This window comes from Plecotus auritus (assembly GCF_963455305.1).
Source record: "Plecotus auritus genome assembly, chromosome: 3".
In the NCBI taxonomy this organism is placed as follows: domain Eukaryota; kingdom Metazoa; phylum Chordata; class Mammalia; order Chiroptera; family Vespertilionidae; genus Plecotus; species Plecotus auritus.
In genome coordinates this window covers 195,168,988-195,194,784 of record NC_137772.1, presented here as the reverse complement: position 1 = coordinate 195,194,784, position 25,797 = coordinate 195,168,988, and the positions used below count along the sequence as shown (strand labels likewise).

Here is a 25,797-nt window from a genome sequence, read left to right as displayed (position 1 = left end):
ATCAAATTTGATTTAACAAAAAGAAAAACTAATTCTTATAAACCTACAATAAAAGATTAAAAAAAAAAACTTCTGATGTGGATACCTAATTATGGAGTACAACATATTAAAGGAATAAGCCAACTTGTTTTCTTTTATATTGAAACCCAGATTTTGTCCTATGCTTGTCACATTAGTCAGCAGCTGCTTAATGAAAAGAGTAATCTTGGCAGCATATAGCTTATGCCACTGAGCATGAGGAAATCACGCCAGCATAAAGCAAAATGAAAGCAGGAACAAGATGGGTATTATAAAAACTTTTCCTCTATACAGTTTTATCCAACAGTATATAAAAACTAGGATCGGTTTAATCAAACCTTTAAAGTCTTAAAACTCTCAAAATTTTAATGAAAATACTATCCTATTATAGATTAGATTTGTAAAGTATTTGAAATTTATTTATAATAGGATAAAATTCATACACTTTTATCATTAATGTAAGTCCTTAAACCCTACAATATGGTATCTAATATCTCAAGATTTATATCTTTATAAATGCATCTAAAGTAATATGCCAATCTTTTATGAAAATTACATGTTTAAAATTCTTGAAATCAACTAGTTTATGAGAAAAATCTTACTTATTTTTTTACTTTCCACGCAAATTATATTCACTCAGATTCCCCATTTTTACTATATTTGATCCCTTTTTTCCTATATATATCATTTTATAAGTCTCTTGAAACTATTTCGAGAAAAACTGAAGTCTAGATATTAATAGTTAGGAAAAACACTATGAAAGTGGCATAAAAATTCACTATAGCCATCTTTTTTCTCGTAACACATCTTCACGTGAAAATAATTTATGTCAACGCCACATCATCTATGATTCTCATAATATTCATCAAAATATTTGGATGACCTTCATATGACAATATCCTTTAAGAAATTATTTCAGCTCAGCACCTTTTAATATTTCAAATCTGAAAAATCAAGATAACTAGCAAGGTAACATCAAGCCAAGCATAAATTTGAGACATACTTCAAACTATTTTGTTACCTTGAGAAACAAAACCAAATATAACAAAAGATGGAAGAAAAAAATTGAACATGGATGGACAATTCAGGCCCAGGCTTACTCTATACACAGAAATAGGATACATATAATTGAAGCATCTTTTCTTCACATAATATGCACTCATTTCCAATAACATGAAAGGATAAGAAAAGGTTTATCTACAAGTGAAAAGATGGAAGTATTAATAAACATACTGTGCTTAACTTAGCTCTTAAAACTACTCTGTCAACATAAAAGAAAATGAACATTTTAACAAATTATCCTATTTGTGATAGAATCCAAAATTTTCAGAATTAAAAAAGAAAAGCTCCATCAGCTTAGCTAACTGAAATAACAAAACTATAAAAACTATATATTTATTTACTTCTTACTATTAGTAGTTGACTTTTAAGTCTCTGTGGGTTGCATATAGAAAAGTAGAGAAGAGCCCAGCTCATGTAGCTCAGTGGTTGAGCATCGACCCATGAACCAGGAGGTCACGGTTCAATTCCTGATTCCCAGTCAGGGCACATGCCCAGGTTAGGGGCTCGGTCCCCAATGTGGGGCGTGCAGGAGGCAGCCGATCAATGATTAATTCTCTATCATCATTGATGTTTCTATCTCTCCCTTCCTCTCTGAAATCAATAAAAATATTTTTTTAAAGTAGGGACATTTTTGAACATTTATTCCTAGCACTCTTATCTTGCCCTCTCCTGCCTGTTTCCTCTGAATTGTTATGCTTAATTTTTTCCAGATATTTGTATTCTCTACTCAAAGCCTTTTCTTCATGTTATAATGCCCAGTAGCTACATTCATGTAATAGCACTCTATTATAACAATTTTAGGATCTTTACAAAACTCATCCTATCCTCTAATATTTGAAAATACTTTCTTTAAAATAACTTTTTCAAATATATTTAGTATAGTTCATGTCCTCCTAAAAAGACTTTGAGGGAACAAAGACAATAAATAAGCATGCAACATAAACCACAATTTACAAAACTGTTTACAACAGATACAGATAAACTTTTTAGTGCTTACTGATGATTCAGAAATGCAATATTCATGGAAAAGCATACAGGTTTTTCAGTTAAGCACTTAGTATAAAAAGTTTTATACACATTAGTACTGGTTGTGATGATGTTGATCATTATGAACAAGATGATGGTGATAACAATGATAATAAAGGTGAAATGATCTGATTCCATTATTTCCCAACTTTGAAACCCTTTCTTCAAACAAAATCACATGTAGAAAACAGATACCCAAAAACACACTGATTGGGGGCTGCTCTAGTTCAGAGGTAGGGTAGGGGGTCCAGAGACCTATCCCCTCACATCCCCAACCCTTTTCAGCTCCCTCCCTTCCCACCCTGCCTCCTGGGAAGTCATGAGGCACCTCTGAAGAAACACTATGGTGTAAAAATTATTGGTTTAACTAATTAGAAGCTATTTGGAAAATTTTAAGTTCAGTGTGACCATAGGCATAATTTAGCTTTTGATTTGTTTTTAGTAATGGGAATATGTTAATTGAAGAACCACAAACTACAGAAACCCAGGGAAGTGGAGAATTTAAAAGGCAAGAGGGAACCTTAATCCTTTCACGTTTTACAGATGAGGAATTGAGGTTTAAGTTGGCCTAAAGTCTCACACTTCTGAGTAGCAGAACTGAGAAGAGATCCCAGGTCTGTTGCTTTATTACTCCACCCATGGCCCTTCTCTACACTCCTTAAATTGAATTGCAAATATTTTAGGTATTGTTCAGATATTACTTATTCCACTCAAATTCTTCTTTCCTTATTCTTCAGTTCACACAGTATAATTTACACAAAATATACTAATGACAAGAAATACTAGTTATAATGACCTTTGAAAGGACTGCAGATACTGTGTTATCAACACAGATAAAGCAAACTTAAGAGTTTAAATTTGATCTACAGAACTCAGTAGCTATTAACATGGTAAAATACAGCTAACAGGAACCCCAAGAACACATATATATTCCAATAGATTAACAATTGATGAAATCTTTTTTGTTAATTCGTTTTTTGTTTTGTTCCTCCCCCCCGCCCATACCGAGCCCCCCACATTTTAGGGTAAGGATGAATAAAAATGATACCTAAAAGTAGTTTGGAACTAACCCTGCATTAAATACACATTTCTGTATAAAGTAGGTATTTAAAAAAAATCCTGTCTAGTCAGTTCAAGGGAGCTTCTTAACAGTTCTACTTTTTATTCTGGGAGCTATATTTATTTTATAAAGCTGAACTCAGATTATCTTTGGATTTGATTTTTCCTCTCTATTCTTTCAAGGAAGTTGAAGTATGCAAAAATTCTCCATGGAGTTTTAAATTAGAATTTTAATTTAGACAAAAAGGAAAAAGGACCACAGTTACCATGTCAGAAAGTTCAGAATTTGAAAGTACCTCATCTTTCCAACTTCAAAATAAGAGATGGGATCTACTTATCTATATGGACAGGCTTTGCACTGATTTAGTAAAGATTATTAATATACATGCAATGTGAGTATAAAACTATTCCATATTACATCTAATTTGGTATCAGATAATAATACCTGACAAGTAGAAATCATGAAATAATTTCACTTGTATTATAAAATATAAAAATCAGAAAAGTCAATATGGTTTTTTAAATAACAGATGTACCATTTTTCAGAATAAAACATTTAGGAAAAACACAAATTACATTTATTATATATGTAATGCTATGAAGTATAATAATTCTATAAATTTTATAATAAAAATTGCATTGAAATCAGAAGAAAAATGAAAGAACTACCATTTTCTCCCAAGAGTGTTAGATCTAAGTAGATGTACTGTTATTAAGAGATGATCATTTTGTATTTGAAAAAATGGCAGCATCTTGTAAGTACCTAAAAATGTTCCTCAATTGTACCCAATATACCTAAAAGAGACAAAAACACATTCCTTTCTCACATTACTGCTGCCACCCAAAACCTCTCCAAATACCTCTGGAGAAATTAAGTAGTTTGTTGTCATTTTCAAAATGAATATTTTTATAAGGTTTAATTGTTGCTAAAAAAAAGTACCAAACGTAATATAAATTTCAAATATATCAAATAAATCACTATGGGAAATCCAAATCTCTGAAAATAAAACTTTAATACATTTGATATATAAAAATTGAGTCTCATATGAAAAATTACCTTAATATGTGCTGACATTACCTGAGAAATTAAAATGAGAATATTACTTTCCCCCCCTTTATGAATATGAACATAACAATGAAAGAATGAAGAGTAAATCTTCATCTCAAGATTCTAAGATTATCTACAATAATGAAGCAAGTAAAAAACACTAGAAACTAGGATTTGGGTTTGCATTTCCCTTATTTAACCAACCTTTAGCTGGTGGAAAAGGATGAGAAGGAAGTGAATCTGAACAGAGTTCCAGTGGAAACTGCAGAAGTTCTTCATTATCTGTAGAGGCTTAGGAAGCAAGAAAAACACTAATTATTTAGTAGTAACTTATTATTAATTTTTTAAAATTAAGAATCTGGTATAACAGATTGTAAGAAAATACTTTGAACATCTATATGCCAACAAAGTGGGCAACCTGGGAGAAATAGACAAACCCTATGTACAATCTGCCAAAACGTAACCAGGAAGAATCAGAAAACCTGAATAGGCCAATAGCAACTAATGAAATTGAAGCAGTAATCAAAAAACTCCCAGCAAACAAAAGCCCTGGACCCGGTAACTTCACAGGTGATTTTTACCAAACATTCAAAGACGAATTAACACCTATCCTCCTCAAACTCTTCCAAAAAACTTAAGAGGAGGGATGACTTCCAAGCTCTTTTTATGAGGCTAGCATTATCTTAATTCCAAAACCAGATAAAGACACTACAAACAAAGAAAACTATAGGCCAAAATCCCTGATGAATATGGATGCTAAAATCCTCAACAAAATATGAGCAAATAGGATCCAGCAATACATTAAAAAAATCATTCACCATGACCAAGTGGGATCTATTTTAGGAATGCAAAGATGGTTCAATATTCACAAATCAATAAATGTGATATGCCACATAAACAAAATGAAGGATAAAAATTGTATGATCATATCAATAGACACAGAAAAAGCATTAGACAAAATCCAGCACTCATTTTTGATAAAAACTCTCGGGAAAGTGGGAATAGAGGGATCATAAATTAACATAATAAAGGTCATATATGACAAACCTACAGCTAACATCATACTCAATGGTCAAAAACTAAAAGCATTTTCCTTAAGGTCAGGAGCAAGACAGGGATGTCTGTTTTCACCACTTTTACTCAACATAATACTGGAGGTCCTACCCAGAGATCAGACAGGAAGAAGAAATAAAATGTATCCAAATTAGAAAGGAGGAAGTAAAACTATCATTCGCAGATGACATATATTGCACATAGAAAACCCTAAAAGACTCTACCAAAAGATTGCTAGATTTAGTAAGTAAATTTGGCAAAGTAGCAGGATACAAAATTAATACCTGGAAATAGATGGCATTTTTATACACCAATAATGAACTCTCAGAAAGAGAAAAAAATCCCATTTACCATTGCAACAAAAAATAAGGTATCTGGGAATAAACTTAACCAATGAGGTGAAAGTCCTATACTTGGAAAACTATAGAACACTGAAAAAGGAAAGAGAGGAAGACACAAACAAGTGAAAGTATATACCGTGTTCATGAACTGAAGAATTACATCATTAAAATGTCCATACTATCCAAATCCATCTATAGATTCAATGAAATCCCAATTAAAATATCAAGGACATATTTCACAGATCTAGAACAAATATTCCAAAATTTATACGGAACAAAAAAAAAAACCTCGAATAGCCACAGCAATGTTGAGAAAGAAGAATAACATAGGAGAAATCACAATACTTGATATCAAACTATACTACAAAACCACTGTAATCAAAACAGCCTGCTACTATGATCTCATATGTGGATTCTAGTGATACGTCTGATAAGGGGTTAAAATAAACTAATAAACAAAATAGATCCAGAGTCATAGATGCATGGAACATACTGTGGAATCTCAGAGGGAAGGCAGGGAAGGGTGGGTGGGTAGGAGGAGATCAACCAAAGAACTTGTATACATATATGCATAACCCATGGACAGACAATAGGGTGGTGAAGGCCTAGGGTGGAAGATAGAGGCAGCCTAGAGGAGGTCAATGGGAGAGGGGGAAAAGGAGGACATATGTAATACTTTCAACAATAAAGATTAAAAAAACACACAAAAAAACAGCCTCGTACTGGAACAAAAACAGGCAAATAGACCAATGGAACAGAACAGAGACCCCAGAAATTGACCCACGCCAATATGGTCAATTGGTATTTGACAAAGGAGGCAAGAGCATACAATAGAGTAACAATAGACTCTTCAATAAATGGTATTGGGAAAAATTGAACAGGTACATGCAAAAAATGAAACTAGACCACCAACTTACACCATACACAAGAATAAACTTAAAATAGATAAAAGACTTAAATGTAAGTCAAAAAACCATAAAAATCATAGAAGAAAATAGAAGCAGTAAAATCTCAGACATCTCACTTAGCAGTATTTTCACTGAGACTTTGCCCAGGATAAGGGAAACAAAGGAAAAAATTAACAAATGGGACTACATCAAACTAAAAAGCTTCTGCACAGCAAAAGGAACCATCAACAAAATGAAAAGGGAAACTACTGTATGAGAAAACATATTCACCAATGATATATCTGATAAAGGGTTAATTTCCAAATTATACAAAGAACTCATACAACTCAACACCAGGATAATTCAATTAAAAATGGACAAAAGACCTGAATAGACACTTCCACAAAGAGGACATACAGATGGCCAATAAACACATAAAAAAATGTTCACCATTACTAATCATCAGAGAGATGTAAATTAAAACTACAATGAGGTATCACCTCACACCTGCCAGAATGGCTACCATCAATAAATCAACAAACAAGTGCTGGCGAGGATAATGAGAAAAGGGAACCCTAGTACACTGCTGGTGGGAATGCAGACTGGTGTAGCCACTGTGGAAAACAGTGAGGAGTTTCCTCAAAAAATTAAAGGTCAAACTGCCTTTTGACACAGCGATCCACTTCTGGGAATATATTCTAAGAATCCTGAAACACCAGTCAGAAATAATGTAAGCATCCCTACGTTCATAGCAGTGTTATCTGGAAATAGCCCAAGTGCCCATTAGTAGATGAAGGGATAAAAAAAGCTGTGGTACATTTACACCATGGAATACTATGCAGCAGTAAAAAAGAAGGATCTCTTACCCTTTGAGATAGCATGGTTGGACCTGGAGACTACTATGCTAAGCTAAATAAGCCAAGTAGAGAAAGACAAATATCACATGATCTCACTTACATGTGGAATCTAATGAACGAAATAGGTCCAGAGGTATAGATGCATGGAACAGAATAACAGACCTCAGCGGGAGTTGGGAGGTGAGACAGGAAGAGATTAACCAAATGAACATAGGTAATAGCATGGGGACGGCCTGACATAGGGTGGGCGTTGGGTGGAGAGAGGCAAAAAAGGAGAAAATGGGAGACATCTGCAATACTGTCAAAATATGATGGGCCAGTGTGGCTCAATGGTTGAGCGTCAACCCATGGAAGCCGGAGACCAGAGTTCGATTTCTGGTCAGGGCACATGCCCTGGTTGTGGGCTTGATCTCTAGATCTCTAGTAGGGGGCATGCAGCAGGCAGCCAATCAATTATTCTCTCATCATTGCTGTTTCTATTTCTCTCTCCCTCTGCCTTCCTCTGTAAAATTAATAAAAACATATTTTTTAAAAAATACAATAAAAATAAGAAAGAAAACAAAATCCTACTTTTAACACCTAACAAAACAAAAAAGAATGATACTTTCTAAATTTTACTGGGTAAATGACAACTCTGAGAATCTGTTGACTACTATGGGACTTTTCCTAAGAAAAACACGTGATGCTTACTACATCAGTAGTTTCTCAAATGCCTTGAGGACCTCCTTAGAGCTACTACGATAGGAACCTCTAAGTTACTGCAGAATTAATATGCTACAATTTTAATCTATAAAACAACAGTATCTCTATGTAAATACCAGTCCACCACCTTCTCATGTATAAAAGTATCAAATCAGCCATATGCTTATCCACACCGTTACTTTGATAAGCAAAAAGTGGCAGATTCTCTTCAAGAAACAATTCATTTATTTATTCTACTATCCTCTATATTTTATCACTAAACTATCATGTAGACGAACATGAACTATGATCCCACTCATCACAGATTTACCTCTTTGCAATGATTTTTCAACCTGTGTTTTTGTTGTCTGTAAAGCCTGATTTTTGTCAAAAGTTATTGCAACGGCTGTGACTGTAACCTAGAATCACAGAAACAGTAAGATTAGCAAAATAATCATTGTCAAAATAAGTTTCTTACACTTATTACTCAGTACCAAGAACAACTTACACTAATTGGATAATTTGCCTTTCCTGGTTAAGATTCTCAGTTCTAATTCTGGTTAAAATTCTCAGAGAATTATACATCAGCTCAGATATTTAAACTATAACTAAGCCCAAAATGTACACCTAAACATAGATATTCCAGAAAGAGTTCAAGAACTTTGTCTAACGGATGGGGACTGGAGAAATTGCATTATTAACAGATCAGATAAAAGCTAGAAATCTTCTTTAATAATAGACTGAATCTTAATTACCTGAATTAATTCATCTTCAGGAAGAGATACTGTAAAATTTACATGGCAAAGGCAGCAGGGGATCATAGACCGTAGTTTAAAATACAGGCTCTATACAATAGAAAATATTAGCAATGTCATTTCTTTTCATTTAAAAATTTACAAAAACTGACATTTTAATGCACATTATGGCAAATGGAAAGTTTAAAGGATTAAAACAAAGCTGGTCCAATTCTGTTTTGTTTATCCTCACATTAAGAATCCATCTAAAATAATAAAAGCGTAATATGCTAATTAGACCAGATGTCTTTCTGGACATCCTTACTTCCGGACAAAGTCACAGCGGGCGGGGGCCGTGGCAGCGGGCGGGTGCTGCGGCAGCGGGCGGGGTCCAGGGGGAAGGCCCTTGCACAAATTTCGTGCATTGGGCCTCTAGTCTATAATAATAAAAGCATAATATGCAAATTGACCGAACAGCTGATCAGTGGAACGACCGTCCGGATGACCACGCTATGACACCCACTAGCGCCAGGCCAGCCAAGGCAGGTGTGATGCAATTGGTTGGGGGCCCAGCCATCACCCCATGATCGCCTCGCAGAGGCAGGCCCAGACCACCGGCCAGTGGGTAATCAATCAGGGAGGCTCCACAATCACTCCAAAGAGGGAGGCCCAGGCCACCAACTGGCGGGCTGTGGCGGGTGGGGCCTCCCTCTGCGGGGGCGATCCATCGCAGAGCCCCGGCTGAGTCAGCAGGGCCTACCTCTTTGGGGCTATCCATCCCAGAGCCCCGCGATCCATTTCCCCAAAGAGGGAGGCCCAGGCTACCCGGCCAGCAGTGCTACGGCGGGTAGCCTGGGCCTCCTCTGCGGGGGCGATCCATCGCGGAGCCCTGGCCAGGTGGGCGGGGCCTCTCTCTGAAGGCAATCAATCTCGGGGCTCCCAGACTGTGAGAGGGCACAGGCCTGGCTGAGGGACTCCCCCACCCTCCAGTGCACTAATTTTGTGCACTGGGCCTCTAGTTTTTAAAATTATGGCAGACAATAAGGTTTAATCATATCATTTAAAATAAAATCGATGTCATAAAAAATAATATAAGAAAAAGGTATTTTAAATTTACATACACACAATAGATTTTATGAAGTTTAAAGCTATGAGATAACTTAAAATATATTTCTTTTATAATATGGTACATTAAGATAAACAGGACTTCAGCATTTTATCTGATGGCAGAGCTAAGTTGATATGTAGATAAAAATAATTCAGTCCATAACTGTGTAAGGTATTCCAGACAATAGGTACACATTTTCAATTTCATGATTCTTAGGAGTTTTAACTAAAATATAGTCAGTCAGAAGGTACCTACCTTGAGCAAATTTTCACAGAGATCGTTAAAGTTCTTATTGAGGGCTTGATTAGTCAGGTTAAGGCTGCTTAATCGGATTACTCTTACTGATGTGAACATCTAAATATGGGGAGATATGATTGTATGGCATTTTATTACTTTAACTAATCACTATAACAATAAAACTGCCAATAATGAACAATAACTAATGTGGTATGAAAAAGGGTAACATTTTAATTGCAATAAGGAGGTGCAAAAGAAAACATATATTAAGAAGGAACTTGCTAAAATCACTTATGTTGTATTTATTTAAAATTAAAAATGAAAAATTCACCTGTATTTCAGATGTCCAATTATTTATGCCAGGCATAATTTCTGTATTGCAACTATAAAAGCCTGTCAAAATAAATTATAGTTAAAATATGATATTTCATTTATTTTTGTGTTAAGAATAACCTGTTTCAATTATTACATGACATTCTAACTATAAGAACCATTCATTCTTTTCTAAAATGTTAGACCAGCAGTGGGCAAACTACAGCCCGCGGGCCGGATCCGGCCCGTTCGGCTGTTCTATCCGGCCCGCGGAGCCAAAAGAGCGGAGGGTTCTCTTGCTCTCCCCTCCGCTCCTTTACTTTGAATTTATATTAGTTCACACAAACACTCCATCCATGCTTTTGTTCCGGCCCTCCAGTCCAGTTTAAGAACCCATTGTGGCCCTCGAGTCAAAAAGTTTGCCCACCCCTGTGTTAGACCATCTTAACTAATTACCACTTTTTAAAAAATGTGTAATCTTAAAAGGATTAAAAATCAGTTCATCTAAGTTCTAACAGAAATATTTTCAACCTGTTTTCCGCCTTGGAGCAGCAAAGCACATGACAAGGTGTGACACTGATAAAGCCTCTAAAATAAAGTTAGTGCCATAATAATTATGAACTAAAATACTGATGTGCAAAAAAAAGACAGTCTCATCTCAAAGGTAATTTTTCCTGTTTACCTGAAGGAGGAGGAACATCAGTAAGGAGAGAATGTACATCTTCCATAGCATCTGTGTCATCAATCTGAAAATAGAAAGATTTAAACTATTACATAAGTAATAAATATATAATCATTTCAATTTTAAATTTTTTTTTACTAAATAAAAAATGTAAGAGTCAAAAAAGAACCTTTTCCCTAAATTAAAATATAAAACTTGAAAGAAATTCTTTTTAAATATCGGTATTATTTCTCTACAGTAATAATTATAAATACTTCCAAGTGAAATATTTGTAAGTATAATTAGTTTTTTCTTTTAACAAGCCTTTTCTCAATCCTTTAGGAGGGCATGTTTCAAATGAAGGTACCATAAGCAAAAATTATCTCTGTTTAAATAAATATAGTGCAATTAAAAAAAATTTTTTTACTAAAAACACAATTGCTTTAAAATAAAATTATGTAGGGATAAATTTAAAGGCATGCCTAACAAATTAAGTATAATCCTATTTTTCTTATATCACTATTTTTTTCCCATTGTGAATAATAAGGAGTGAAACTATGCAACTAGACATATACTGAATTCATCTGTACATCAGGGGTCTAAGTCCTGCCTCACACACTCTATGCTTCCACTCACATCTCCCCTGTGACTTCTAGAACCACCTTCACTCCCACTTGACCTTAGCTACCTTGGTCATAGCTATACCTCAACACTGTTCCCCAAACCATTCCACACCCAGATTCAAGCATTCTCCAACTACAATCCCCTATCCTTCTGCCCTTTCTCTTACTGAATCTACACCTTGTCCCCCCGTCTTCTGCCCACATTTGAAGCACTTCTGTTCATTACTTAGTCAGGATCCCAGGATGAGAAGTATCAATGATGCTCCAGATCAAACTTCAGGTAATGCTAAGACTCACCTGGAGAGTTTGTTAAACAGATTCCTTGGCCCCACCATGAAATTTTCATTTACAAAGTCTGAATTAAGATCCCCAGAATTTGTATTTCTTACAAACTTCCAGAGAGTGCTAACACTACAGTAGTCACAGCCCACTTTGAGTAGCACTGCTCTAAACAGTACCCTGGATCCTTTTACCTCCTTAACCTGACATATTCTTTACCAACTCCCATGATTTTTCCATTCTCAGACAGTAAAAAAAAGATGAGAAAAAAAGCACAAATCCATACAGATTGAGTTTTCTACAAATTAACTCTCTTACCTCAGGTTAAGCCTTGTACATCTCCCATGGCTGACATCCTGATCACACTCTCAGGCACTGTTCTAGACTCTTCAGAACTCCAATCCCATTCCAATACAATTCTACCGTCAGCTTCCTGCTTCACTGAGATCAAGGGCACCTGACTTTTTCTTTCAACAGGTACCTTACCAGGACATTTCTGAACATCCTCATTTATTTTCCTTTCCTTCAATTTCAAAGGAATCTATCTCTTTCAAAGCTAACCATTCTAGAGAGGGCAGGGGGAGCAAATTTGTGAGAGAGGAGGCTCCCTGAACCTTTTGTACCACATTTATCATCCAGAAAAGCTAGTTCTGAGTACATTTTTATAATGAAAGTTCAATGATATCTTCTGAATTCAACAAGAATACACTACATTCAGAATTCACAGTGCCCATATTATTACATGTAAAAATGTTATAATTATAGTAAAATGTTACAACATATAAAGCAGGGAATTCTAGTAAGTGGAAAAAATAGCACATTAATTTCTTATTTAAATTCATTCAAGTTTACAATAAATAGCTCCAAGAGTTAATATTATTTTAATTTTATTTCAACCCATACATAAATTTTTCTAGAACCACCTGCATTATTGTTATTGGTCTTCTGGTATTGAACAAAAATATATTACTAAGTTCTGAAATTCTCAGGTTTATTGTAATATTTACATATTATATTTTTTATATTTGTATCACTTGTAATATACAAAAGAATCATATCAAGTATGATTGTAAAATTACACATCTAAAAACTTTAAGAAATTACTCCAATGCAATAATACCTCCAAAACAAAAGCATCTTTTTTCCCATGTGAAAGGTCCAATTCTGCAACTTCATCAGAACTTTCTGATTGAGATCTTAAGAGTCTTGAGCGTTGTCGAGGTTCTGGAATGGGTGATCCTATAATCTCTTCAGATATCTCCTAAAAAATATATATATATAATTGCTTTATATTACACAAGACCATAATTTTCAGTTTTTTCTTTTTTTTTTTTAATTGAGGTATAATTGACGTATAACATTATATTAGTTTCAGGTGTATAACACAATGATTTGATATTTGCATACTTTAGTTTGGTTTTAAATTTTTATAATTACAGGCAACTACCTTTGGGGGAAGTCTACAAAAAATATTTAAAGTGTATATTTAATTATAAACTTCATGACTAACTTTTTATAGTCAAGACGGATATTTTCTTTAATTGATAACAGCAGGCTAATTCAAAAACAGACATGGCAAGGCATTACTGACATCTACTGCAGGGAGAGAAAACTACAATGAGTAGGGAACTGGCAGTCCTTCCAGCTTAGAAGGTATTTTCTGCACAGCATTTAAAAATCCTAACAGTCCACAAAGAATTAAAGATTTGTGCCCCTAAATATGATTCTACTCTTTATATCTTTTCTTTACCCGTGGTAATTTTTCATAGCTCAACACAGTAAAATGAGGAATATAATAGATGTATGTATGTATGTATACATAGTGCACATATTACACATGTATTTGCTTTACTACTTATTAAGCTAAATAAACTTTGGTAGTTACAATAATGATCTTTTTGAGGTCAGTGTAAGGTGCAATCCTGTATGGTTTAATCAGCTTTTTCCTATTACATAGCCAAATATCAGAGCTAACCAGAGGTTCTAAATATCTGTTGGCAACAAGGATTATCAGGAGAATGTGGATATGTGAGCACAAATGCAAAAGACACAGCTTATTATTAGTGCCACAGACACATCTTTTTTTTTTAAAAAAAGGAAGTTATAAGAAAAAGCTTTTCAAAAGGCTAATTTTAAATGTTCATCACTAGCGCATAGGTTACATAAGATTACCACCACAGTTTCATAACACAGCTATCTATGGAGTACTTTCACATCCATTTATTTTGCTTGCACTCCAAATTAACCTGCCCTATATAAATTTGACAGGGTGCCTATTATAATGAATACAAAATGAGAAAGAGATGCAGTTCAGAAGCAGAGTAGTTTGCCTGGGTTTTTGCAAACTAGTAAGTGATGAACTTGTCTAGATCAGTTCTTTTGACCCTGAATGCAATATTGAAACTATCCTTCATTTTATAATTTTATAGTAGTTTAAAATTTAGTTATGCCTCTCTTTATTGTATCATGGATGAAATAAATGTAACTATCTGAAATTGAATATATCTTATATTCATAATGACGTTTCACCACTGGTGCTGTTAATTCCAAATAAAAGCTTTGCACCTCATTTTGATACTCTGGTTGACTGAGTTATCTCAAGTGGTACTACACCTTTGCATTACAAATGTTTTTCTTAGCAACATAGATGGATCTTGAGAACATTATGCTAAGTGAAATAAGACGGAAAAAACTAAGAACCATATAATTTCAGTAAGATGTGGGATATAAAACTGAAACTTGGGAACACAAACAGCCAGAGGGAAGGGGTTGGGAGCAGAAGGGGGTCCTAATATGAGGTGACAGGAGATTTGACTTGAGTGGTGAGCACACGGTGCAATACACAGATCTTATAATATAGAAATCCACACATGAAACCTATATATGTTCATGCTGACCAATGTCACCCCAATCAATTTAATAAATTTTTTAAAAGTTTCTCAAGGTATTGAGAAAAAAAATTAAACAACAGCACTCACTTCTGTGCCATGCCAGCACAGCCAAGGGTTCGGCGAGCCTGAGAGAGGGCCGGCGAAGGATGAAGAAAAGACAGACAAAGAGAATAAGCTGGGTCTAGTGGATCTTCTGTGAGTGACTGAGACCACAGAACAGATCCAGACTGCAAGCCGATGCTTTATTTTATAATCAGAGGCAAACAAGGTAATTTACAATGTTCTTATAAGTTTCACTTGTTTTGGCAGCACTTTCTGCACCTCCCACAGCCCATTAGGTACCCAGGAAAGGCCTAGGGAGCAGTCACAAGATCAAGCTTAATTATGCTAAGAGGGCTTTGCCAGCAGGTCAGTCTGAGGCTTAACCCTATAACTGCTCCCTACAACTTCAGCTGGGGCTACCTTTCTAAGATATGGAACACTGATCCACATTTTCAGGGTGGGCATACAGTTTTAGAAAACTGAAAACACAAAACTAATATGAGTAGTGGCCTTGTACACTGACATTTTCAAACAAATTCTGAGAGGTTAAGCTAAAAGACCAGAATGTACCAAGAATTGAAATAAGGAAAGCCATAGTAGAATACTCATAAATTGATTAGTCCTTTTGTAGAAATACAGTCATATTCAACATATGAAATCCATATATGCCGAAATTTTTAAATTCGTAAAAGATTTGTTCCCACCCAGCCAGTGTGACTCAGTTGTTGAGCATCGACCCATGAAGCAAGAAGTCCCCGGTTGATTCCTGGTCAGAGTACATGCTCAAGTTGCAGGCTTGATCCCCAGTAGGGGGCGTGCATGAGGCAGCCGATCCATGTTTGTCTTTCATCGATGTTTCTGTCTATCCCTCTCCCTCCCTCTCTCTCTAAAAAAATCAATAAAAACATATTTTAAAAAGAAAGATTTACTCCCTCCTCTAAAATGCAATACTAAACAGTAGCTCATAAATATTTATTGAATAGATAAAGTAACTTAATTCACATTCTCTAAATATGTCTCTGTCTTCAAGGGGCTTTTATTACAGTAAAGGAAGAGAGACATGTAAAACTAAGTGCACTAAAATGTAACAGGAACCATGACAGAAGCAAATACAGGTACAAGAGAAACACAATGAAAGAGGCAGGTCCTGTGGGAGGTGAGGATGGAAGTAGGGTTGATAAATACTGTTACGTGAAAGTTCAGCTCATAGCATTACAATTCATATATGGAATCCTCACATATATCTTTGCAAATCATTCTTCCCAACAGGAATAAATACTACTAGTAGATGTTTAAATATCAAAATATAATTATAAAAGAAAACTAATTACAGCAAACAAGCAGTCAAAAAGCATTTTGCAGAAAGTTTTTACGAAGGCTATGTAAGTAAATATATTAACACGTTAACATTTTCAGTGAATTTAAAGAAACTCTATATCAACACTGCTCAATAGAAATATAAAGCAAGCTTCATAGGTAATAATATAAAAAGATACAAATGAAACATGTAATCAATATAAAAAGAATCCATAAGATATTTTACATTCTTTTTCACTTACTAAATCTTCAAAATCCAGTGTACTGGTACATTTTATACCAACAACACATCTCAATTCAGACTAGCCACATATCAAGTGCTTAATAGCCACATGTGACCAGTGTCTACCACACTGAACTGTGTAACTCTAGTCATGTCCTTAAAATTCCTCCCAGCTTAATAACTTTGCTAGAAAGCTATAAGTTTGAAGCAGGAATTCAGATGTACTGTTCCAGTAGACTAACCAAAATTCAATAGCATATATAAAATATAATAATAAAAATGTTATCCAAACACCTTTTACAGAAATATTTCATCATCAGAGGCTTATAAAAACAGTTTCACTCCTACTTCAACACATATTTCAATTCAGATTAAATCTATAAGACATCTGTATTTCAATTCAGATTAAATCTATAAGATATCTGTAGAGTAGGAGGCATTGTGATACCGATTGCAAAGTTGGTGAAAAGACTGACTATGGAAATGACTGGTAGAAAAAATGTAAGAAAAACGCCAAACTAAAAAAATCTCCATTCTTTCACACTTTACCATTGGTAAGCAATCTTTCTTTTTATTAAAAAAAAAAAGATTTTAAGCTATTTAACTATTCAATAAGTATTTATAAAAAAAAATGCCAGAAGGAACTGTTCTAGGCATTAGGGATACAGTACTGATAGAGCAAGATTCTACTGGCAGTAACAAACAATAGATCAGAAAGGGGGATAGGAAGTACCAAAAATTAGTAAGAGAGTTACAATTCTTAAATAGGGTGGTCAGAGTGAGACATTTAAGCATAGGTGTAAAGGGAGGGAAAAGAATGAGTAATGAGGAGAACATATCTGAACAGTGAAAAAAGTCTTTAATGTCCAAAATAAGATAACCTAAAAATATACTAACAGCTAAACAATAACTTATATATTCACAAAATAGACTTAGTTTACTTACTGGAGGATTTATTTCATATAACTCTTTATTCTTAGCGATCGTGTCATTTATCTTCTTTTGCATATGAGATACATGCTGTTCGTAGGAGCCATCATTAGGAGTCTTCCCAGCAATCTGAATTCCACCAGGCGTTGGTAATGCTGCTAAATATACACCTGTGGCCGACTTGTAAAAATAATGGGGAAATAATCTTTAAAAATATCTGTAGGCCAACAGCCCTTAAGTTTTCATTTTTAGGAATGTGGTCTTTGCCCAGAAGGAGAAAGATAATTAGCATCAATGGATGCACAGGACATAGATGGACAAGCACAGCAAAACATAACTGGGAACAGGGGTTGGCTGCTTCTGTTGAGAACCTGGGGTAGATGGTTTAGGAGGACTTACTTTTCACTGTATACCCCAACTGTACTATAAAATTTTTACCTATGGTTGCAAGAATTAATTGCTTTGAAAAAGTTTAGGGAAAAAAGATAAAAAGTTGTTAAAAGTAGCCCTGGCTAGTGTGGCTCAGTTGGTTGAGCATCGTCCAGTGCACCTAAAGGTCACAGGTTCAATTCCCTGTCAGGGCACATACCCAGGCTGCAGTTTCAACCTCTGGTCAAAGGGCCTACAAGAGGCAACCAATTGATGCTTCTCTCTCACATGAATATTTATCTCTCTCTCTAAAATACACACACACACACACACACACACACACACACACACACACACACTAGAGGCCTAGAGCATGACATTTGTGCACGGGTACGGTCCCTAGGCCTGGCCTGCGATCAGGGCTATCTTCCCCAGCTGCCCGCAGCCAGCCCCACCCCCCGCCGCCACCCACCCCCGGTCCCCCATTCGCCACTGGGCAATAGGAGCATGACGGCCAGGGGAAGGGACTGAGAGGTTGGCCATTCCCGCCCACTCGCTGGACCCGCCCCCACCACGGGTCACCCTCTGTGTGTGCAGTGACCAGCGGGGAGGAGGCCTTGGCCTGGCACCACCGTGTCCCCCAAAAACCACCCCTGGTTCCCTGTTTGCCATCAGGCAGTAGGATCCTGCCGGCCAGGGGGAGGGACCGAGAGGTCTGCCATTCCGCCCGCTTCCCGGCCCTGCCCCCTGCCGCCATCCACCCCAGTTCTCTGTTTGCCATTGGTCAATTGGAGCCTGCTGGCCAGGGAAAAGGACAGAGAGGTGTTCAGTGTGCCTCATAGTGCTGGTCAAGCAGTTATCCTGGTCGTTCTGCTATTAGGGTCAATTTGCATATTACCCTTTTATTATATAGGATATATAAAGTTTTTAAAAGTTTTTCATCAATGAGTAGATAATTGACCTTTTCTGTGGCAAAAAAGGGGAAACTTTGCAAAGAAAGTAAAGATACTAAAGTGCAGAAAGAATAGGGAACTTACTCAAGACCACACTGTCAATAAATGTGAAAAAGGGACTTGAATCTGTTTCTCCAAACCCAAGAACTTTTCACTAAACCATGCTACCTCTGTAATCATCAAGAAGGAAAACAGCATGGATGGACCTGGAGAGCATTATGCTAAGCAAAATAAGGTAGTCAGAGAAAGATAAATATCACATGATCTCACTCATTTGTGGAATATAATGAACAACATAAACTGATGAACAAAAAGAGTCAAGAAAAAAAAATTTTAGAATATAATAGAAGTAATCCTGTAATTTGCAGATTTTTAATACTGCCTACAACTTTTGTGATATTATACTACGTTAGTACAGTTTTGGTAATATTATTATACTAGAGGCCCGGTGCATGAAAATTCATGCACTCGGGTGACAGTCCCTCAGTCAGGCCTGCTCCCTGGTGGTCAGTGTGCAACATAGCGACCGGTTATTCCCAGTCGTTCTGCCATTAGGGCAAATTTGCATATTACCCTTCTATTATATAGGATTTAAAATCTTTTTTTCTTGAAATATTAATGTTTAGTGCATGTAATCCTATATAATAAAAGCCTAATATGCTAAGTGTCTGGTTAACCAGTCAGCCATTCAACCAAAGCATAATATGCTAATGATATGCTAAGGCCACTCAACTGCTCACTATGACGTGCACTGACCACTGGGGGCAGAGAGTCGACCAGTCAACCAGTCGCTATGACGTGCACTAAGGGGAAGATGCTCCGACTAGTAGGTTAGCTTGCTGCTGGGGTCTGGCTGATCAGGACTGAGCGAGATGGACTGAACACGCCCCAGAGCCCTCCTGTGGTCCCTCCCTGGCTGGCCAACCTTCCACATCTCTCCCTATTCCCAATCGTGTACCAGTGGGTCCCTTGGCCTGGCCTGCACCTCTTGCAACCTGGGACCCCTTGGGGGATGTCAGAGATCCGGTTTCAGCCTGATCCCGCAGGGGGAGCGCCACTCAGCCAGAAGCCGGGCTTATGGCTGGCGAGCACAGTGGCGGTAGCAGGAGCCTCTCCTGCCTCCGCAGCAGCGCTAAGGATGTCTGACTGCCGGCTTAGGCCTGTCCCCCCAAAGCCAGCAGTCAGACATCCCCCAAGGGCTCCCGGACTGCGAGAGGGCACAGGCCAGGTTGAGGAACCCCATCCCCCGAGTGCACGAATTTCATGCACCGGGCCTCTAGTATTATATTTTAAATCGTTTTTCTTTTTTTTTTTTCATATATATTTTTATTGATTTCAGAGAGGAAGGGAGAGGGAGAGAGAAATAGAAACATCAATGATCAGAGAGAATCATGACTGGCTGTCTCCTGCACACCCCGCACTGGGGACTGAGCCTGCAACCCGGGCATGTGCCCTTGGCCGGAATCAAACCTGGGACCCTTCAGTCCACAGGCCAACACTCTATCCACTGAGCCAAACCAGTTAGGGCTAAAATCGTTTTTCTTTAAATATTAATGTTTATTGCATATAACATTATTATATTTAAAATCATTTTTCTTCAAAAATAAATGTTTATTGCATGTAACATTATATTTAAAATCATTTTTCTTGAAATATTAATGTTATTGAATGTAAATGGCTAATTATTTTGTATCTACAATCTGGTAATAGATTTATTTTGTATATTGTAAAAAAAAAAATCAAAGAAAATAAAGAAAAAAAGAAGGAAAACTTTACTTGATACAGATTTACTTTAAATTTTTAATTAACGGGCTATTAATTTCTGACTCTGTAACAGTACTATATGCCATTAGTACTAGAAAGCTATTAGGGGAAATACACACACACTCCACACATCTATGTGCATATGTTTAAATATGCTTATATAAAAACAAAGCAAAAAAATACATAGACATATTAACATTAAATTGTTCACATCAAAGGGGTAGAATGGGGCAAAGAGAAGACAATTTTTAAAATCTGGATATTTGTGTATTTTAAATTGAGGTGGGGTTTTTAAATTAATCAATTGCCAATTTTATAAAAGTCCATTCTCAAAAAGTATGACACTTTATGATGAAGACTGGGCAGTAGATGAAACTGATCCTTAGAAGCTCTCCCTCCTGGTGTGTTCATTAGTGTCCATGACTGCACCTATGACCCAGTTTCTGATGCTCAATCTCAGAATACCCTCTGTGCCACATGAAGCTTTACTGTACCACTTCTAACATTAACTGCAATGGCTAATGAGGCAATGGCCCAGAATAGTTGAGAACACAAAGACTCTAGAACTAGACAGTCCTGGGTTTGAAACCCAGTTCCAGTACATGTAACCACATCACTTTGGACAAGTTTCAACCTATTACAGCATACATTTCTCCTCGTGCAAAGTAAAGATAATATTACATTTCTTCTGGAATAACACAGTGCCAGACACCCAGTAGCACTCATCAGAGGTTAACTACCATGGAAGCTACTCTTGGGACCTTGAGTGCACAAGCTAAAAATACAAAGATCCAAATCTCAAACAGCTATAAATGATGTCACTACATGAGCCTAAGAAAGAAAAGATTAGTAAGAATTAGAAAAGGCAGTATTTGAGTCAGGTATTGAAGAATTATACCAGGATCACATAATAGTTTCCTGGGGTTCAACCACAGGAAGTGTTTGATACATTTGGCCCAGTGTTTCTTAAACCTTTGAATACAAATCAAGTTCTTAGTTCCTATAGATGCCCACCAGTAACTACAGTTTTGTATATTAAGTCCTGGCTAAGTGTGCGAGTTTTTAGATGAATGGATTATAATGGATACTTTTTCCCCAAAGTTAATCTAACTATCAAATATTTGAATATAAATCAGATTACTTTCATTAATCACTATAAATTCCTATTGTTAAAATTTGTGATTACATAATTAATCATTACAAAATTATATCCTACATATAGAAATTTCCATATTTGCTCTTATAGAAAAGTGGATGAAGCAAGAAACAATTTATCATTTTATGCACAAATGCATACTGAAAAAAAGAATCCAAGTTCCATCAATTTCTTAAGTAAAATTTCTATGCATGTCTCAAAAAGATGGCAGAGAATTCCAAATTTAAAAGTACCAATGACATAAAATTCTGGCTATCAAAGTATCTTGCGTATGAGAGCATTTCCATAAGCATTGTTGCTCAGATTCCATCTAATCAATATATATTTCACAGGTAACTAGTTCTCTGGATCTCAGGCTATTTATAAAGGCAGCTCAGGCTCATTACAACTTTTCTAGACAGAACTTGTTTTCTAACAAGCAAAGATAAACATGAAGTTGAGATAAAGAGCTTTTCACTGCCTCACAATTTATCGGTACTTTAGAAACAGATTTTACTGCATATTCTACTGTCTTCTGACCACAGATGTTACATTTATAATCCTAATATATAAAAAACCAGGGACCATCACGACCTAAACAACCGGATGGATGACCAAACAGCAGGCTGCGTGGGGCGACAAAGCCAGCAGGGGGACTAGTGAGGGATGACCAAACAACTGAACAGCAGACTGTGTGGGGCGACCAGGCCAGCAGGGGGGTTAGTGAGGGACGACCAAACAACTGAACAGCAGGCTGCGTGGGGCGACCAGGCCTGCGGGGGGGGCAGTTGGGGATGACCAGGCCAGCCGGGGGGGCAGTTAGGGGCGACCAGGCTGGCAGGAGGGCAGTAAGGGACAACCAGGCCGGTAGGGGGGGGGGGGCAGTTGGGGGTGACCAGGATGGCGGGGGGTGGGGGAGTTAGGGGCAATCAGGCCGGCAGAGGGGGGCAGTTGGGGGCAACCAGGCCAGCAGGGGGGGCAGTAAGGGGCAGCCAGGTTGGTGGGAGGGGCAGTTAGGGGTGATCGGGCCTAAACCGGCAGTTGGACATCCCCCGAGGGGTCCTGGATTGGAGAGGGTGCAGGCTTGGCTGAGGGGTACCCCCGCCCCCCCGTTAACTAATTTTGTGCACCAGGCCTCTAGTAAAATATAATTCTCTGTCCAATAGTAGGCAGTGTCTCATGGGTATTGCTTTACTTTCTCCATTAAAACTAACGATTATTTTAGTTCTTCCCCCCTGCCACCCTCCTTTAAGGAGTGATTTTGCCCCCTTAAGGACATCTGGTAATGTCTGGACACATTTTTTGTTGTCACAGTGGAGGAAAGTTATTAGCTTCTAGTCGGCAGAGGCCAGGGATGGTGCTAACTATCCTACAATGAATGAGACAATCCGCTACAACGAAGTGTTATCCAGCCCCAAATCTCAACAATTCCAAACAGGAAAAGCCCTGTTTTAGCAATGTATAAACAATAATAAAGCCCAGTACAATGGTGCTCAACTTACTAAACAAGCTGCACATGATAGTTTTTAGAAATCTGACTACTGAGGTTATGGGCAGAATATAAATATATAATAATAACATAAATATCAATCAATCAATATTTTATGCGATAACTTATTAATTTAATTTTAAATAACAATAATTTTATAATTAAAAATAAAATATTTGAAAGCCTATCACCAGATCTGTTCATTCTTATGTCTCCAACGCTTAAAAGTCTTGATGCCAGTTTCTTGAGATAAGTCTTTTAAAAAGACTCTTTGAATCACTTAAAACAGAATCTACTACAACTACAGGTATTGCAAAAACAAAAACAAAACATGCAAACTTACCGCTAAGCCCATCAACATATTTTCACCCACTGTGATCTGAATCCTCAGTCCAAATAAAGCATTCATTCCTTTGAGTTTTAGTTTATTCATTAGCTGAGTATGGACTTCATATTCCATAAATGGCAACAGATTACTGATAGCTGTGGCATTTGCTTCTGCCTGTGCTTTCTTTTTTAAGCGACATAACCTGTTAAAAAATAATGTAGTCAGGCCTGGCCACTGTAGTTCAGTGGTTGAACGTCGACCTATGAACCAGGAGGCCATGGTTTGATTTCTGATCAGGGCATACGCCTGGATTGTGACCTCATTCCCCTATTGGGGTGTGCAGGAGGTAACCAATCAATGATTCTCTCTCATTAAAGTTTCTCTTTCTCCCTCTCCCTTCCTCTCTGAAATTAAAAATATTTATTTTTAAAAAAGAAAGAAATGTCCGATTTTTAAAACTTCTAAGAGTGTACTTGAGAAAACATTTACTCATTTCAAATAGGCTTAATTAAGTTTATCAATAATCTTTTTGCTATTTTTTTCACTGTATACATTTTTGCTGAAAATCTATTTCAACAAACAAAAACAAAAAAAATCTCTAATCTCTAAATATGAAATACTGATCAAAATCACTAGAGAATATAATTTAAATCTTAGCTTTCATAACTCCATGTGATTGTATCATGAATGGACAGCAAAGGTAAAAGTTAATTTACTCATTGAAAGAATATAAACTTATAAAAACGTAGTTTATAAAAAATATAAAACTTGAATATCTATCATGTGCCAGGCACTCTTTTAGGTGGCGAGCACTAATCAATGAAAAAAATACAAAGTCCTCTTTCTCGTGGTTGTTAGGCACATTCTTGCACTCCATTATGCTCTGCTTGGGGCTCTCACCCCTCCCTGGAAGCTCCATTATGCTCTGCTTGGGGCTCTCGCCCCTCCCAGCAATTGTCCTGTTATTCTCACTATAGGTTTTATGATTAATGGCCTTCGGCTTCCAGTAAACCGCCTCACCCAGTTTCCAGTGACCGCCTCCACCTGGCCTCCACCTGCACTTGATCCAAGCCATTGCTCTGACTGACCTTTACAAGAGACATAAATATCCTGCTCCCCCTCCTCTGCCCCGCTGATGCTGCTTTGGCCTCAGCCCTTCTGCTAGCAGATGTAATAATAATAAATTATAATTCTTTATCCCTTTTGGCCTCGTGCGTTCCTCCTTTGACCACCCTAACAGTTATATTCACAAAGACCCTTGTTCTCACGAATATAAACCAATGAGAGAGGCGGGGGGGGGGGGGGAGGCGGGGGGAAGGCGGGGGACATAAACAAGGCAACCTCAGATTATGTTTAAGAATCAAATAGCTGAAGAAAATAAACCAGTTAAAAATAGTGGGAATAACTAGAGAGTCCTCACAGGAGAGATGACACCTGAGTTGAGATCTTAAGAGACATTATGGAACTGGGAGAACAGGAGAAAGACAATCATAGAACAGAGCTAGCTAGCATATTAGAAGAACCAACACAAAAGGTGACTGCTGTAGCTACAGTGAAGTGAGCAAGGGTGACAGTAGTACTTAGAAGTGTACAGGTAAGCAGGGGCATGATCATATTAGGGACTTATGGCTCATGGGAAGAAGTTTGATTTTATTCTGCCAGCAATGGGAAACCCCAAATAGGTTTTGAGTAGTAACATGAGCCAATTTATATTTTAGAATATCATTTATATTGCTACACAGAGAATGAAGCAAAGATGACAGAATTGATGTAGGGATGGTAGACAAAAGGCTACCATCCCCCAAACTGGAAGCCAGGCTATTTATCCTAGTAGTTCTCAAACTTTAGTTACATCAGACCCACCTGGAGAACTAGTTAAGAAATAATCAGTGGGCCCCATCACCAGAGTTTTAGATTCAATAAATCTGGGGTGAGACCTGAGAATTTGCATTTCTGTTAAGTACCCCTAGGATGGTAATGCCATTTCTTAGTCTGGGAACACACTCAGAACTGTTGACAGATACCAACCCCTTCTACCTAAAACAAACAAAAAAAATGGTTAAGATATATACATATATATTTTTAAATCTTCTGAAAAACATCACAGGACCAAGGTAAGGTGCAATGTGGGGCATAAACATAAGGAGGTAGCACAAAAAATTTCTTTTTTGCCCTGGAACAATTCTGTGTCTTGATTGTGGTGATGGTTGTAAAAACTGAATAAGGTATGCAGTAGAGTTAACAGAATTATACCAATGTCAGTTTCCTCACTGATACTCTATGACAGCTGTATAAGATGTCACCAATGAGGAAAAGTGATGAAACTCCTTGTACCATTTTGTAACTTCCTATGTGCCTATCACAGTCAAA

General features: G+C 36.9%; 1 protein-coding gene across 17 annotated transcripts in view; it reads right to left on the bottom strand.

The window, feature by feature from the left end:
• The window catches only part of C2CD5 (C2 calcium dependent domain containing 5), a 101,436-nt gene that overhangs the window by 10,904 nt on the left and 64,735 nt on the right, over nucleotides 1–25,797 (bottom strand). For all 17 annotated transcript variants that reach the window (XM_080661264.1, XM_080661269.1, XM_080661267.1 and 14 more), the window contains 9 exons: nucleotides 23,443–23,629; nucleotides 17,405–17,569; nucleotides 13,107–13,247; nucleotides 11,106–11,169; nucleotides 10,443–10,504; nucleotides 10,130–10,228; nucleotides 8,788–8,877; nucleotides 8,364–8,451; nucleotides 4,418–4,504 (listed from right to left, as the gene is read on the bottom strand). In XM_080661264.1, coding sequence (XP_080517390.1) covers nucleotides 4,418–4,504; nucleotides 8,364–8,451; nucleotides 8,788–8,877; nucleotides 10,130–10,228; nucleotides 10,443–10,504; nucleotides 11,106–11,169; nucleotides 13,107–13,247; nucleotides 17,405–17,569; nucleotides 23,443–23,629 — 983 coding nt within the window. The remainder of the gene's footprint in view (nucleotides 1–4,417; nucleotides 4,505–8,363; nucleotides 8,452–8,787; nucleotides 8,878–10,129; nucleotides 10,229–10,442; nucleotides 10,505–11,105; nucleotides 11,170–13,106; nucleotides 13,248–17,404; nucleotides 17,570–23,442; nucleotides 23,630–25,797) is intronic.